This window comes from Phodopus roborovskii, unplaced genomic scaffold, assembly GCF_943737965.1.
Source record: "Phodopus roborovskii unplaced genomic scaffold, PHOROB, whole genome shotgun sequence".
In the NCBI taxonomy this organism is placed as follows: Eukaryota; Metazoa; Chordata; class Mammalia; order Rodentia; family Cricetidae; genus Phodopus; species Phodopus roborovskii.
Window position 1 is genome coordinate 20,138,881 of NW_026126480.1, and position 16,685 is coordinate 20,155,565.

At 47.2% G+C, this 16,685-nt stretch overlaps 1 protein-coding gene across 8 annotated transcripts in view; it reads left to right on the plus strand.

The window, feature by feature from the left end:
- Nucleotides 1-13,148, plus strand: part of Ampd3 (adenosine monophosphate deaminase 3) — a 54,114-nt gene extending 40,966 nt beyond the window's left edge. For 4 of the 8 annotated variants that reach the window (XM_051192679.1, XM_051192681.1, XM_051192682.1 and 1 more), the window contains 9 exons: nt 2,199-2,393; nt 3,879-4,010; nt 4,523-4,686; nt 5,219-5,345; nt 6,987-7,150; nt 8,132-8,252; nt 9,523-9,696; nt 11,737-11,847; nt 12,684-13,002. In XM_051192679.1, coding sequence (XP_051048636.1) covers nt 2,199-2,393; nt 3,879-4,010; nt 4,523-4,686; nt 5,219-5,345; nt 6,987-7,150; nt 8,132-8,252; nt 9,523-9,696; nt 11,737-11,847; nt 12,684-12,860 — 1,365 coding nt within the window. In that variant the 3' untranslated portion in view covers nt 12,861-13,002. Of the gene's footprint in view, nt 1-2,198; nt 2,394-3,878; nt 4,011-4,522; nt 4,687-5,218; nt 5,346-6,986; nt 7,151-8,131; nt 8,253-9,522; nt 9,697-11,736; nt 11,848-12,683 lie in introns of all 8 variants that reach the window. The other 4 variants (XM_051192677.1, XM_051192683.1, XM_051192676.1 and 1 more) reach the window with 3 other exon arrangements.
- Nucleotides 13,149-16,685: the final 3,537 nt, after the last annotated feature.

The window sequence follows — 16,685 nt, forward strand, 5'->3', positions numbered from 1 at the left end:
GCATGGGTGTGGGAATGGCCAGTGTTAGCTCAGGTCCCAAATATCTGCATTGAAATGTTACTGTGTGTATGAACCTGGATCTCATGTGACATTCTTCATGTAGGTCTTTCTGGTAAATTGAAGACACTAGTCTTTACTGAAGACCTTTCTGACTTATTTCTAAAAGAGTCATTTTGAGACTCTGAAGCTCAGACTACATGGCTCCTGATGGTCCAGCTGTTTTCATTTTATATCCTGTGACTCACAGGAGCCCCAACAGGCAGTGTGTATGACCGGGAAGCTGATGGACATAGCTAGAATCGCAGAAGAATGTGTGGAGTCATGCTGAGATAGTAGATTGAGGCCTCGATGCCTCAGACTGATCTGGTCTAGTCTCAGCGCTGAAGTGCTGGAGCCTCAGCCTCGCTCTGTGTGATGCTTTGGGTTTCACAGCACTTTGAGTTGTTTCTGTCTTTTTTGGAGGAGTGTCAGAAATTGATGGCAGGAAGGACCCTGATGAGTGAGCGATGTGCCCAACACCATGGGCTGGCTGGGATAATGTACACAGAGGTTCAATAGATCAAATGTCTGGCTTGGCATGAGTTACAGATGACCAACTAGCTGTGGACAGCATTCGCTGGCTTGAGGTCAGTGCCTCCTCATCCCAGCCTTGGCAGAGAGCAGGATGGTGTCTGAGAGCACCCACCCTTCTTGGTCTTCTTGGGCTCATGAAAGGTGACCCAGCAGGAACACTGAGACAAAGTGGCCTCTTCCCTTAGCCTGGTAGGTAGAACATAGTTACAAGGGTAGGAATAGAGGTGACAGGGAGATAGGACAAGGCAATATTAAGAGTGCCCTTGTCTGAATTGAGTTTCTATTGCTGTGAAGAGGCATCATAACCACAGCAACTCTTATGAAGGAAAACATTTAATTGGGGTGGCTTACAGTTTCAGAGATTCAGTCCATTATCATTATTATGGGACATGGCAGTGTGCAGGCAGACATGGTGATGGAGAAGGAGCTGAGGATTCTACATCTTTGATCTTCAGGCAACAGGAAGTGAACTGAGACACTGGGTGTGGCTTAAAAGTAGATGAGACCTTAAAGCTCACCCCCCACAGTGACACATTTCCTCCAACAAAGCCACCTCCTAATAGTGTCACTCCCTATAAGCTTATGGGGGTCAATTACATTTAAATTACCACAGTCCTTACCCTAAAATTAGTGATGGTGGTTTAAAAAAAATCAACTCTAGCTTGTATATGTGTGAGTTGGTATAGTTGATAGAGGACAAGAGAAGCTGGAAGAACCAGGAAAGAGGTCATTTTGGAGTCAGGGGTGGCAGTGAGGTTGGAGCACATCTGTTTGGAGGGTAGAACTGATGGGATTGCCTGGTAATGGGAGGAGGGGACGGGAAGACTGTGCATGCCCCCACTCAAGGTGAACGTTTGAGTTTAGGATGTGCCTGAGGCCTGGAAGATGGTCAGTCTGGGCTGTGGTCTGAGATGGAGAATACAGTTTTTGGGTACATTAAATCTGAATTATCTTTGAGTTCCTCAAATAGAGGAATAGGCAATTTGTGAGTTCTGGAGCTTTCAGCTGCTGGTCCACATTTGGGAGGAGTTGGTGTGAAGACAAAAGTTAGAGGCACAGATGGAGCCCAGAGAGACGGCTCAGTGGTTACAGGTCTTGTTCTTGTGGAGGACTGAAGTTCAGTTCCAGGATTCATGGCAGGCAGCCCACAACTACATGTAATTTCATCTCCAGGGATCTAGTACCTTCTTCAGCATTCCTCCATAGGCCTCCTCTCTGTCCTTCTCTCAGGGATCCCTTCTCCCTAGCCTCTTTCTCTCTTTGTTTTTCTCAGAACCCCCCTAGGCTCCTCCTCCCTCTCCTCTCTCTCATATGCATTCGGGCACAATCATATACATATAAATAAAAATCTCTAAAGGCACAGTGGCATAGGTCTGGGGTGAAGATGAGCTGTCATAGGAGACCAAGGAGGAGAGGCCAAAGGTGAAGAGAAAACTTGATTTTCCAGGAATTTAGCATGCTATTCAAGACCCGAGACCTTCTACAAGGATGTCAAAAGCCCACTGGGCTCCTTGCTGGCACCTCATCTGTGGAATTTATGTTTCCACCGAGTGCAGAGGAACCCAAGCTCCAGGTTCTTGTCTGAGTTAGCATTGGCTCATTGGCCAGTGGGGGATGTGTTCCAGGTGGACACGCACATTCATGCAGCGGCCTGCATGAATCAGAAACACTTGCTGCGCTTTATCAAGCACACGTACCAGACAGAGCCTGACAGAACTGTGGCCGAGAAACTGGGTCGGAAGATCACCCTAAGGCAGGTGTTCGACAGCCTGCATATGGACCCCTATGACCTCACCGTGGATTCACTGGACGTCCATGCGGTGAGCTGCCCTGAGTACTCTTCCCACAGAAGCCACCATAGTTGTGACTGTGGAATCATCTTTCTCTGCTTGTAGTAGAGGAAGGAATGTGGTGTTATTGAATAATGGGGCTGGGAACAAATATGGGTCAAAGGGAGACTAAGCGGCATGAAGTCAGATGGTTCCAAAGTCTAATCCCACTTAGGAGTCATGTGCCCTTAGGTGGTTCACTTAAGATTTTTTTCCTTGTCTATAAAATGATGACTGTGGGACTGGGGAGCCAGTAGTTAAGAGCACTTTCTTCTCTTGCAGAAGACAGGTTCAATTCCCAGAACCCAGAGACAGTAGCTCACTATTAGCTGAACTACACATCCAGGGTCCCAGCGCCCTCTTCTGGCTGTTACAGGCACTGCATGCACTTGGAACACAACCAGCCAAATAGGCACATAAACAGAAGATTAAAAAAAAAAAAATCATTAAAAAAAAAAAGATTTATAAAGTGATTGCTATCATGAACCTTCTTAATTTTCAAAGTTGTGAATGATGGTGTAGTTGCTGTAGAAACAGCATAGTAGTTCTTTAAAGTTCAGAATTCCTCAGTCTTGTTGACTCATACATACTTGAAGGCATTGAAAACTGGGACATCAATAGATACTTGGAAACTGGTGTTCATAGCAGTGTTACCTTCAATAGCCAAATGTAGGAAGTAACACAGTATTCAAAGACAAGTAACCCAAACGTAACAAATACACACAGAAAATACTGTTCAGACATAAACGTCACAGTAAAAACTTTTTTTTTTCTGATTTTTGTGGTGTATGCTTTTACATGTGTGTGGCACATATGTGTACATGTATGTGGAGGCCTGAGGCAGATGCTGGGATTCATCCAGGATTGCTCTCCCACCTTATTGATTGAAGCAGGGTATCTCCATCAAACTCAGAGTTCATCGTTATGGCTAGTCTTAGTGTCTTTGTGGATCCCCTTTCTGCCTTCTTAGGCAGAAAGAGCCACTGCCCGCATCTGGTGTTGATGTGGGTTTCTGAGGATCTGAACTCTGGTCCATAGTGTGAAGAAAGCACATTATCTATCTGCCCAGTCATCTTCCCTGAGGCTAAACTCGGGGTCTTGTACCCTCTGCTGTGTAAGCCACTTGTGTTCTCCAGACCTCCACCACTGTCCTGTCCAAAGGGGACTATGGCTGACTGAGGGGACATGGTTCTGGCAATCAGGACTTCCAAGGTTCCATGCAGGAAATTATGTAGAGCTGGGCATGGTAACACATGCCTGTAATCCTAACACTCTGGAGGATAAGGCAGGAGGGATTGCAAGTTTTAGATTCCATCTAAAAGAAGGGAAGGAAGAGGGAGGAAGGGAGGTAAGGAGATAGAAGGATGGAGATGGGGGTGACAACATTCTCCAGTGTGGCTATCTTGTAACGGCCCGCAGAAACATAGTTGATAGCTACAGAGAACTGTGGTGGAGCTGGTTGGTGTCTCCTCACAGGGCCGACAGACATTCCACCGTTTTGACAAGTTCAACTCCAAGTACAACCCCGTGGGGGCCAGTGAGCTCCGGGACCTGTACCTGAAGACTGAAAACTTCCTGGGAGGAGAGTACTTTGCTCGGATGGTCAAGGTTAGTGAACCTCAGTCTCTACAGATCCCTGACATCAACTGCCTTCAACAAGTAGGGGCATGTATGACCTCTGTCTCTTCCTCTCCCCGAAGGCCCTTCTACCACCCAGCACAGACCAGTGCTGGGTTCCTGCTCTCAAGCATGGGCAGGTGTGTTGTGTGGGTCAGTGGCAGGGAAGGGGACAGAAGGGAAAAGCTCATAGCATCCTGGTGCCACCCCTGTCTGTTTGCAGCCTGAACTCGGCTGGTCGCAGGCTGGTGGAGACACGGCTGCTGCCCAGCCTGGTTCTACAGCCAGGCCTGTTTCTACAGCATGCCGGTGTCAAACCCTGGCCTCCCTACCAGGAGAAGCCTCAGCTGGGGAGTGGGTGCTTACGTGGCAACACCAGGGATTTAGATCAGCCTTCCTACCTATGAGCAGGTAGCTAAGGGATCCCAGGGCCCACCTGGGGATTGGGGGTCTCCCATGTGGCTGTGGGTCTCCTGGGCTGACTCAGTTCTTCTTGGTACCAGGAAGTGGCCCGGGAGCTGGAGGACAGCAAGTACCAGTACTCAGAACCACGGCTCTCCATCTATGGCAGAAGTCCCCAGGAGTGGTCCAGCCTGGCCCGCTGGTTCATCCAGCACAAGGTCTACTCACCCAACATGCGCTGGATCATCCAGGTGCCCCGGATCTAGTAAGTCTCAAGCCTTCGACTGCCCTGGGTTTTTTGGGACTACATACTGTCCTTCATGGCTCCTGTGCTATTGAGGGGTGGGCAGGGCTGCTGGTGAGTGGCTCTCAGCACATGTCACCCTTGCTTTTGAAGAATATATGGCAAGGCCTTGGTGGGGTCTACCATCCTGCCTTCTTCTCACTGAAGATCTGGGTGAGCCTGGGGCACGACATGACCGGCAGTGTCCTTGCTGACCTCTCCCTGACTGTCACTCAGAGTGCCTCTCTCGTCCCCAGCTTGGCTGGGCTGGGCATTAGGTTTAGAGCAGCTGAGTAGCAGAATCTGTTCACTGGAAATGTGAGGACTCTTTTCATCAGATCTCACTCAGCCTGAATCTCACTTCACTCTCTCCCGAGTGGCCTCTGGCTTGATGGGCACTGGAAGATGTGGAGCTTGCACAGCACTCAGGGTCCTGGCTGTTTGCTCTGCTGAGAAAGTGACTGGGCCCACCTGAGAGACCAAGTCCTAACGAGCAAGCCTTTGATTTCCCCAGTGACATATTTAGGTCAAAGAAACTACTGCCAAACTTTGGGAAGATGCTGGAGAACATCTTCCTGCCCCTTTTCAAGGCTACCATCAACCCCCAAGACCACCGGGAGCTTCACCTCTTCCTCAAATATGTAAGTGCTGGGGCCTCTGGTGAGTTCGCTGAGGCAGAGGAGGGCACACCTGCTCCACAGGGGCCTGGTAGGGCTTCCTTCTGCCTTCCATTGCTTCCCTCCCCAGCTCCTGGACCCTAAGCCTGAGCACCAGCTCCAAGAAGCTGTTTAAAGAAGGGAGGAGGAGCTGCTTTTCAGGGTAGCAGTTGCTGATAACTGTGTGTTCCCAGAAGAGGGCAGCCATGGGCAAGAGTCACCAGCTCTGAGCCTGGGGGCTGGTGTACCTGATAGAAAAGGATTTCCCAGGTCTTTCGCAGGGAACCAGAGATGCCTCTGGGGCCACTGCTGTGTCCAGCCCAGGCCTCTATGTCTGTTGTTAGGCTTCTTGTTGTCTCATGATCATACCTGACATACCCAAAGGAATCATCTACCTATAGCTCTGCCTACAGCCCAGAGTCCGGCCCTGACACAGAGGCTTATTAGCTTCGAATGCTTGGCCTTGCTTAGCTCTTTTCTGGCTAGCTCTTTTAACTTAAATTGGCCTGTTTCTCTGTCCACTTTTTGCCTCACAGCTTATTACCGTTCTTACTTCTTCTTCTTCTCTGTGTCTGGCTGGCTGGTGTCTGCCTGGCTTCTCTCCTTTCTCATTCTTCTCTTCCTCCTCTTGAGCCTAGCTTTCTCCTCCTCTTTATTCTTTGTGCTTGGCGGCCCCGCCTCTCCTTTCTCTGCCTCGCTATTGAGCCATTCAGCTCTTTATCAGGTGCCTCAGTCAGGCAAGGTGAAGCAGATGAAACGCATCTTTACATAATTAAACACACATCCTTACATCATTAAACAAGTGCAGCATAAACAAAAGTAACACACCTTTACACAGTTAGTGTAATATTCTGCAGCATAAACGAGTGTAGCACATCTTTGCCCAGTTAAAATAATATTCTACAACAAGTGCTGGAGCTTATGTGGGTCCAGAGCCTGGTCATCCAAGGTACAGCTTCCTAAATCACTTTGGTTCTGGTTTGCTCAACAACAAAATGAGGCTCCAGTCAGTCATTCTTCCCTACACAGAGACACTTGAGTACTAACTAGCTGGTGAGCTGCAAAGCCAGGAGGACGTGATGGTCGGTAGTAGGTAGCATATCAAATAGGCCCCTTCCCACCTCAGCCTGTACCTGCTGCTGTTGACAGTGGCTGCCATCTCTGCAGCACTGGCCTCTTTGGCATGGCAAAGGGAAAATTTGGCAGCTCGAACTCTATGTAAGGAGTAGGTTTTTACGCCCGCTTTTGGTCTTGTATCGCCACTGTGCCAGCCCCAAATAACATACCGAGACTCTGTATTTGATATAATGCTGTTGGCCAGTTCCAGCGGGCGGAAAAACCTACTCGTTACAGTGCTCACCCTCAACTGGCCCGGCCTCAGTTTCCTCATTTTCTCTGCTGCCACACAGGGACTCAGCGTTCTCCAGGCTGGCCTACTGGGCCCACTGGGAAGCCTTGAAGGACAGACTGAGGTGTCACACCCCATCTCTATGCCTTTGAGGGATGAGGCTGCAGAGGCTCAGGGTCCCCAACAGAAGTGTGAGCTCCTAAGCCCTGCCTAGAGCTGAGCTCAGTCCTGGATGATCCTACCCTGGCTCAGTGTCAGCATCCTTACTTCCCACACAGGTGACAGGGTTTGACAGCGTGGATGATGAGTCCAAGCACAGCGACCACATGTTCTCAGACAAGAGTCCCAGTCCAGACCTCTGGACCAGCGAGCAGAACCCACCCTACAGTTACTACCTGTACTACATGTATGCCAACATCATGGTGCTGAACAACCTTCGCAGGTGGGTGAGGTGGCCCTGGAATGAGCCCATCTGAGTTCCACACACATGTGATCCTTGGGTCTGTGTTCACTCCTGCCAACTCAAACACCCAAATGGATACTTAAATTTATCATTACTGCTCACGCATATGCATGAGAAGTCGTGACGATACAGATATGTGTCATATGTCCACACACATGTTCATATGTACATATTCACCAGTACATACCTCCATGTGGACTTATAGATCCCGAGACAGGAGAGACCTAGGACATGCTAACACATATGCATGCTTATTTACTTCTATGCGGTAATCTATCTGCACACATGACTTTGTGATTTGGGCACAGTCCAGGCGCAGGAGAAATGGGGAGTGAAGCAAATTTAATCTACATTAGCCTTAGGGTGGTCTCCCATACACAGGCTCCAGACTGGAGGAAGTACATGCTGGCAGGGCCCAGATACCTGGTTCACGGGACACAGCTGCATTCCCTTCTCTACAAATCTAGTATTCTGTACACCATCTTTTGGGGGCATGGCTTCTCACTGGCTAGTTCTGAGTCAACCCAAATTTGTGGTGTGGCAGTTCAGAATGGGATTGAGAGAAGGACCTGGGACCAGGGTGAAGGTGGTCCTGAGCCGAGCTGTGAGATGGGCTTTCCAGATCTGGCTTTGTCACTGAGCTGCTCAGTGTCTTTCAACACACATTACCCTCTGGGCCTTTGTTTACTTCTATGGCAGAGTTTGGACTTGGCTTCTCATGGAGGATAGAGGTCGCAGTTCTGGAAAGCAGGGAAGGCAGGAAGGGTGAAGGAAGGCCACGGCCTTTCTCTATAGCTAGTCTCCTCTATCCCGAAAGTCATGTCTCAGCTTCTATGTTGTAGGAGGGGCTGTTTCTAAGGTGCACTGGGTTAGCTCTGCTGACCATGTCTCCCCTGGGCTGGGGGGGTGTGGACAGGGCAAACCAGGGTCACTTCCTGACCTAGAACCTCCCTTCCACAGGGAACGTGGCCTGAGCACATTCCTGTTCCGGCCTCACTGTGGGGAGGCCGGCTCCATCACCCACCTAGTGTCCGCCTTCCTGACTGCAGACAACATTTCCCATGGACTGCTCCTTAAGAAGGTGAGTGGACCACTCTGAGGCCAGGCTGGATGTGCTGGGTTCCCATCCCCCACTCTGCTGGAGGCTATGGCTCCTGGAGGGCTGAGCTACTTGTAGTCTTTTTGGGTTCACTGACAATTTTATTTAATTTTTTCATATATTTTGATCATATTCTTTCCCTTCCAACTCCTCTTTAACCCTTCACAAGTTCATGCTCACACTCTCTCTAAACAAATACCTAACTGTTGTAATTTTAAAAAGCAGCAAGCGAGAGAAAGACACCTTGCAACAGAGCTTGGGTAGAAGTTTTTTTGGGGGGGGGTAGTGAATGGGGAAAGAAGGGGGAGGACCAGCCTCTGGTGACAAGAGCGGCAGAAGAGAAGAGAGGCAAAGAGAGAGAGAGGAAGAGAGAGAGAAAAAGAGAGAGAGAGAAAGAGAGAGGGAGGGAAAGGGGAGTGGAGGGAGGGAGAGGGGGAGAGGGAGAGAGGGAGAGAGAGAGAGAGAGGGAGAGAGAGAGATGGGAAGTGGGCAGGGCCCTTTTAAAAGGGAACATAGTGAATATGTACAGGTGATGCTCTTAGTGGCTGCAGCTGAGGGCATACCCTGTCAGAACCACAAGGACAGGCAAGTACAGATGCCTGAATACTAACACTAACAAAGAGCATCTTAAAGCGGGAGGGTCTTATTTTGGCTCACATTTTGAAGGATACAGTCCATCATGGCAGGGATGCGGTGATACCCGGGTTACATTGCAGCTGTGGTCAGGAAGTAGAAAATGGGTAAGAAGTATTCTAAAACTTCAAGGCCCACAACCAGTGACCCATTTCCTCTGCTGAGGCTCTATTTTCTAAAGGATTCACAACCTTCCAAAAACAGTGCCACCAGCTGGAAATCCAGTACTCAAACACAGAAGCCTCCGGGGACATTTATAACCAAACCTTTGAAAGTCTGAATTTGAATGCTTCACACACAAACGGGGTTCTTCTGGCCTGTCCACCTAGGGGGCCTGTGGGGAGGGTAAGATGTGGCCTCCTGCCCAGAGGTAGTTCCTAAAACCTGGAGCCAAAAATGGGTGCTTCAAACAGTGGGCAAGAGTCCCTGCTTGCCACAGAGCAATGACAGGAGTGCAGGCAGGGGACGAAGGTGAGTCTGGGCATCCCAGCTTTCTTGGGCTTGGTGGAGGGGTCTACAACACTGGCCAACCTCTGCTTTCCATTGGCACTGACACATTCTTCTCCCACACCACCCCCTCTGGCACATATCACATGAGTGTTTGTTGGGTCTTTTGCAGAGTCCTGTATTGCAGTATCTCTACTACCTGGCTCAGATCCCTATTGCCATGTCTCCTCTCAGCAACAATAGCCTATTTCTGGAATATTCCAAGAATCCACTTAGGGAATTCCTACACAAGGGACTGCATGTCTCTCTCTCTACTGATGACCCCATGCAGTTCCACTACACCAAGGTGAGGATGTTGGGGGTAAGGGTGGGTGCAGTGGTGCCCCAGCAGGCATCGGTCCTGGCCTGTTCCCCAACCCCTGCCACTGTGAAGATGTGAGCCCATAGCCCAATTCTGTTTTGGGGGCAATGTGGCTTGGTGAAGACAAGGGGTGAGCCTGTGTTGAGAAGAAGTCTTTATTTTTCTCTCCATTCACCTTTTTTTGATGTATCTCTGTGATCTTGGTAGCGTTATTAGAACTCTATGTATTGTATTCCTTTTTATTTGTGAAGTGGGCATAAAATCATTTCCTTAAGCTAGTAGAGTCTAATTGGTAGTCTAATAGTCTAATACACCATGCATTCAAAAAATCAGGCAATTTAAAAAAAATTAGTAGTATTTGTCCCTTTTCAGGGGAGGGCAGGTTTCACTGTGTAGCCAGGGCTGGCCAGAACCTAGAACTTGGTATGTAGACCAGGCTGGCCTTGAAGTCACAGAGATCTTCCTGCCCATGGCTACGCCTCTAGAGTGCTGTGATTAAACATACCTGGCTTTGTTAATAGTATTTTTATGATTATGCATTGGGTCTCTGGGAAGAGAGAAGGGAAATATGATGTTATGAACAGGGAACAGCCACAAGTGTTTCCAGAACATTCTACTGGTGTTGACTGATTGCTAAAAGTAAAAGCTGCAATGTCCTGGGTGGGGCTTCTGCAGGCATCCAGCACCCGGGCCCTTGACACCCAGAATGGTGTCACCTCAGAGAGCTTCCTTTCTTCTTTGTTGTGTCTATTGCTCTTTATAGTGTGAGAAATTAGGGATGCTTTCAAAAATATTTACAAACTCATTTAAAATCAGTAATGTAATACTCTGTCTCTTCTGAATGTAAAAATCTTTCACCTTTAAAAAACAGTAATGTGTCAGTTTGATGCCTGTAATCCCAGCACTAGGGGTCTCAAGGGTCTCAGGCAGTAGGACCTAGAGTTGGGGCCAGCCTGAGTCACAGATGAAACCCTGCATCAAAACAAAGCAAAAGTAACCAAGAAACTAAAAGCAATGACCACACACACACACACACACACACACACACACACACACACACAAACCTTCACCCATCCCAAAATAGTAATGGAATCATTAAGTATTGTATAAATAGCAAAAAATGTTATGAAAATATTTCCCAAAACAACAATCCCAAGAGGAGTGGCGTTGTTCTGCAGTTTGCTTTAATGTCTCACTTAATAGAAGACAGCTGGGTTCCCATCTCCGCCTCTGCATTCAATTTCTTGAAAAGTATGCTAAAGCAACCCTGTCTCACAACAGCTACATAGCTGGCAAATGGAATTGGCAAAAGGTCTCTGAGTCCCAGAGGTCTTTGTAGTAACAATTTAAGCCCCTCAGCTGGAGGTGATGGGGCTGTAAAGAAAGGACTGGTGATGGATGGCAGATAGTTTTCAGCCAGAAGATAAATCAGGGCTGTGACTAAGCCCAGCCCCTTAGGGATTGCATCATCTCCCCATGTGGAATGAGTCTTTCTTCTTAGTTAATGTTACATTTTACTCATTTTAACTTTTAGTTTTGAACATTTTTATGAAAATAATGTGTTAAATAAAAAGCAAAGCCAGCCAAGTGTAGTGGTGCATGCCTTTAATCCCAGCACTCAGGAGGCAGAGGCAGGCAGATCTCTGAGTTTAAAGCCAGGCTGGTCTACAAATACAGTTCCAGGACAACCAGGATTGTTACACATACAAACCCTGTCTGAAAGAAAAAGAAGGGAGAAGAGAGAAGAAAGAAGAAGAAAAGCAAAGCTAAAAGCAGGCCCTGAAAGTATGCCTGATTGCCTGATGGGGGCTGAAGAGATGGTTCTAGAGGACCAGGGTTCAACTCCCAGCACCCACATTGCAACTCAAGTCTAACTCCTGTTCTAGGGGATCCAGCACCCTCACTCAGGCATACACATAGGCAAAACACCAATGCACATAAACTAAGTATTAAAAATGTACCTGAGTACAGGGTGCTGAACTTTTGAGGTAGGCAGTAACCTGTGTGCTCTGGGGCGGGGTCTAGGAGGCACTCATGGAGGAATATGCCATCGCAGCCCAAGTGTGGAAGCTCAGCACGTGTGACTTGTGTGAGATCGCCAGGAACAGTGTGCTGCAGAGCGGCCTCTCACATCAGGTAAGTGTGATGGGCTTATCTGTCCTTCCTCCCTTCATCAGTGAGCACACAGAATTCTGTGCACTGCATGCTTTCTAGGCACTGCAATAGGTGACAACCAAGGAAGCCAGGCCTCAGGAGCACTGACATTTAAGCTGCAGCCCCCCTTGGAGGCCACCACGGCTGCCCCTCATCTCAGACCTGCCCTCAGCCAGGACTTGCCTAGCTGCCTTCCTCTTCCCCCTTAATCTATTTGTCTCCATGGCCTGTGGCACTGCAGACACCATGCCGTGCATTTCCTTATGTGTTTTCCAGCTTCTCTTTCGAATGTGTCTCCAGGCCCTAAAATAGTCTTGGCAAGATCAGGCACCGAGTGCACACACGAGACGCAGCAACCTTTGTATGGCTCCCCTTAAGAGTCGAGTCGGATGTGGAACCGACACTGAGAACGTGGGCGTCTGCTTAGGGGATGTCATTTGAACAGGATGAGGCGGTCTTACAGGGTCTTGGGGGAGGTGACAGTTAAAGGCCTTATTTGTTCTGGGATCCAGTCTCTCCAGGAACACATGACTGCATGCCCATGCCACCTCTCACAGGGATTCCTTGTCCTAGTTCTTATCCCCCAGTGTTGGCCATCAGTTCTGTAATTCTTTCTGCTTCTCCCTCTCACAACGGAGGGAATGACCAAATGGTCAGAGTCACAACATGGGGGGTCCAATGCAGGGAGATTTGGATCCCATGGGAGGAAGATGTCCCCATTGAGTGAGGATCAGCTTTAGGGACACTAGTCAGGTCAAAGCTGTCTGTGTGGATATAGAAATGAATCCGGTCTCACTTCTCTTTCTCTTGGCCTACAGGAGAAGCAGAAGTTTTTGGGACAGAATTATTACAAAGAAGGACCAGAGGGCAATGATATCCGAAAGACCAATGTAGCACAGATCCGGATGGCATTCCGCTATGAGACCCTGTGCAATGAGCTCAGTTTTCTGTCTGACGCCATGAAGTCAGAGGAAATCACAGCCCTGACCAAATAGGCCCAGCGTTCCTCACACACTTCCACCTTTCTGTTTAATTTCAAGGCTGCTGGAGCTAATGATGGCCAAGATCTCAAACTAGGGCTTTTGTCTGTGACGAGGCTGATTTTGGTTGCACCTTACGAACACCTCCCACGGGCGATCTGGGAGCTGGCACTTGTATTTGTTCCCCATTTTCCACATTTCTCTTGTGATTGCCAGTGCTCACCTGGTTGAGGCTGGGACTCTGCGAGGCTGAATGCCAAGTGACACGGGCCTGTGTGGTGTCCACCACACTCCTCTCAGCATGCCCTGTAGGGTAGTCCTCATCTGGCTGGCTGGCTGCCCCCTTTCATAAAGGGGCTACCTTGAGAGAAAACATGAGGCTCCCCTATCGATCTGTTAAGCTCATTTTTAAAAATGAGTTTCACTGGTGTAGCACCCTCCTCCCTTTCTGGTTAGGAAGCCTAGTGTACCCACTGAAGCCATCACTCCTGTTGTATTACTTTCCTCAACCAAGACTCAACGAGTCATCTTAAATCATGTTCTGTGACTCCATCTCATGGACCACTCCAAGGCTGGGGTGAGCTTCCGGGGCTGTTAACATCATATTTTTTAATGAAGGTCTTTGAAAAGCACAGGACCAGAGGACCTCTGTTCCTTGTGGCTCTAATATCCTATGATTGCAGCTGTTACCACTTTCCCGAGTCAGACCAGGGCAGTGACACACACGGTTAGAACCAGGTCCCTGAACCAGTCTTTCCCCACTCTTCCTTTAGGCTTCACAAATGTTAGAGTAAAAAAAGAATATTTTAACATGGTGCATTTTATTTTAAAGTACAGATTTCTTCAGAAGCTATCATAGTCCCAGGACCAGGTAGAAAGTTTTAAAGATCAATGTGGAGTTAAATTTTATCTTTGTTACTAGTGCCTAGAACATGGTAGGTGCTCAATAAATGCATATGAAACAACCAAATGACTTTCTCTTTTGGCACCTGTGTACAGAATACTCAAACATGTTTAAATACCACCCTAGCTATTCACAAGGCAAAGGTCCTTCTGTATCACTATCAGATGAACCCAATTTTACCCAGAAGATACTTAATTGATTCTAGATTATCTCATCCTGTGCCTGTCATTTTCCCAGTGGTCAACATAGCTTAGGGAACCGTGACATCCTTTTACTAGACAGATGTGCTATCTTACGTGGCTGATCACGAAACCGAACGAAAACCTGTCATCTGAGGGATTGTTTTTGAAAAGCCTCCATTTGTATACATTTGCCCAAACATAAACAAGTACTGTACAGTTTTTTTTCATTGTATCAAATACCTTTTTAAAAAACAAAACTACAAATAAAGTCTCTCAGGACTGTGACTTGGTAGAGCAAAGTTAATTAAGATGGGGTGGGTGAAAGGTGTGAGAAGTGGAGACCTTGCAGCGGTGTCTGGCACCTGTCTAGCATCAGCAGGGCTGCACCTGGAGTTCTTTCCCTGGATGTTGTCTTTGTCTGTTTGCCAGCATGTGATGAGTCCTATGTCCTGAAAGCTTCCCAGGCTCCTGTTTCTCTAAGACTGTTTTATTCATCTTATATTTCACTGACCCTCTTGGGAGGTGGAAGGAGGGTGAATCCCTGCGTTTGCTTGTTTTACAGTTTGGAAGCTAAGGCAAGTGTATATGGACCCGGGTTTCTAAAGGGACAGACTCCAGATGGTGCTTTCTGGCTGATTCCTAGGGGCAGATGGTTGCCTTATATCTGACTCAAGTTGTGCTGTTGAAAACCACCCTGCCTGGTGAATCTGTTCACTCTGAAAGAAAGCAAGTTTGAGAGCTTGTCTGGCTTCCTCAGTAGTTACTGCTTGCTGAGGGGTGGGCTCATGAAACAATATTTATCTTTCCCTGGGTCTTAAACACAAATGAAGGTGGTTGGTTGTGATGCACACACTGTTCTGTGTCTGCACCTTGTGCTTTGGATGGATACCAGTGTGTACTTTTCCACAGTGTGGTTGATGGGCACCAGCGAACTTGCCTCTCTCTAAGCTGCCACCTCCTTCTGTTTTCCTTCTTGGGCAGTGAGACTCAAGGCACTTCTCTACTGACATCCATTTACACGAGATGTGCAGAACTGCCAGGGTGCAGGGCTAATCCTCTATTCTGTCTAATGGGCAGTAGGGCAGAAAAGGCAAGCGAAGTCACACCACTGTTAATACTGCCATTGTGTTGCCACTCATAGATGTGTGTGGTGTACTGACAAGGTTACGTTTAGTTGAGAAACAACCCCCAAAGCAAGAAAACTCCCAACATTACAAATGCAAATTATTTGAACTATTTTTTTTAATGAACCCAACTTCCCAGTGTTAAAAATAAGGAAACCAGCAGGTCTCCAAGCAGCCTTATTACCCAGATATATATTAATATAAGGAAATCATCTCAAAACATAGCACACAAACACCATGATCCCCAGAGCACAATATAAAACAGTCTTCTAATAAATATAAATATTTAGTACATAAGAATGTGAAATTACATAAGCAAAAGTCTTTTTCATTAGCTAATGTTCACTTGCAAAGATTACTTATCGCACACTATCAGTTTTTTTTTTTTAAAGACTAAAATAGGTTCTGCTGCCTTTACACTAGTACACAACCAAACTCATTTTCTGAAACCCAGTGTCTACAGCATCACAGTCAACCCAGTTACTAAATGAGCAGGAGGCAGTTCACACATTTTGGAAGGCACACGATTCCCTACCATGGTAAATGCATTTAATTACTTTTTATTTTGAAGACAGAGCTGTACAGAGTAGAAAAGGGTCTATTTACTCAGAAACAAGGCTACACCTTTTCTGAACAGCAGGCAGGCCCTATTCCATCCACATCTGGAGAAAGATGGAATGAACAAAGAGCTCTGTTCATTTACCTGATGAGGCAAGCAGAGACACCAGCATTTCACAGTGGAGCAGTTCGAATCTTGCTGCTCACACTGTAAGGAATGGGCTAAGGGCAGTGTCAAGACACTGGACTCACTATTTAATTCCTTCAAAAGTGAGGAATTCTGGGGAATAAAAGTTTTGGCTATTGCTGAAAAGATCTGAAACCCATAAAGCTATGTTACTCACTTTCAGAAACATTTTTTCAGTTAGGTAATTTGAATTAAACTGAACAACTCTAATCCAAAATAAATAAATAAATTTTTAGGGCTGGAAAATATCTGAGGGTCACTTATCCCACGGTTTAAAAACTATGTTCCATAGAGCACTTAAGAATCAACACAGGAGGATTAATCATCTACAAATATAAATTTTAAAATGTTTTAAATATTTACTTTTTGGGTATGTGTGTGACATGTGTATGGGTACCCTAGGAGATCAGAAGAAGAGGGTGTTGGATCCCCTGGCACTGGAGTTAAAGGCTGTGGTGAGCCACCAATGTAAGCTTTGGGAATTGAATTCTGGTCCTCTGCAACAATAGCAATTGCTCTTAACCACTGGACCATTTCTCCAGCCTTATCACCCACATTTTTTTTTTTTTAAACAGGGTCTCAGTGTAGCCCAGGCTGGCTTTGAACTCACTATGCAGTTGAAGATGTCCTTGAACCTCTGTTCTTCCTGCTTCCTCCTCTTAAGTGCTGGGGTTACAGGCGTACACCAACAGGACTGTTTGTTTCTTATGCAGTGCTGGGATGGCTCCCAGGGCTCAGTACATGCTAGGCAAGCATTCTACCAACTGAGATACACCCCCAGCCCTGAAATATTATTTTTACAAAACAAAAGCTTTTCATCACACAAATCTGTTATTCACTAAATTCTAATGAAGCTGTATCACCAATCACTGATGTTTTCCTACA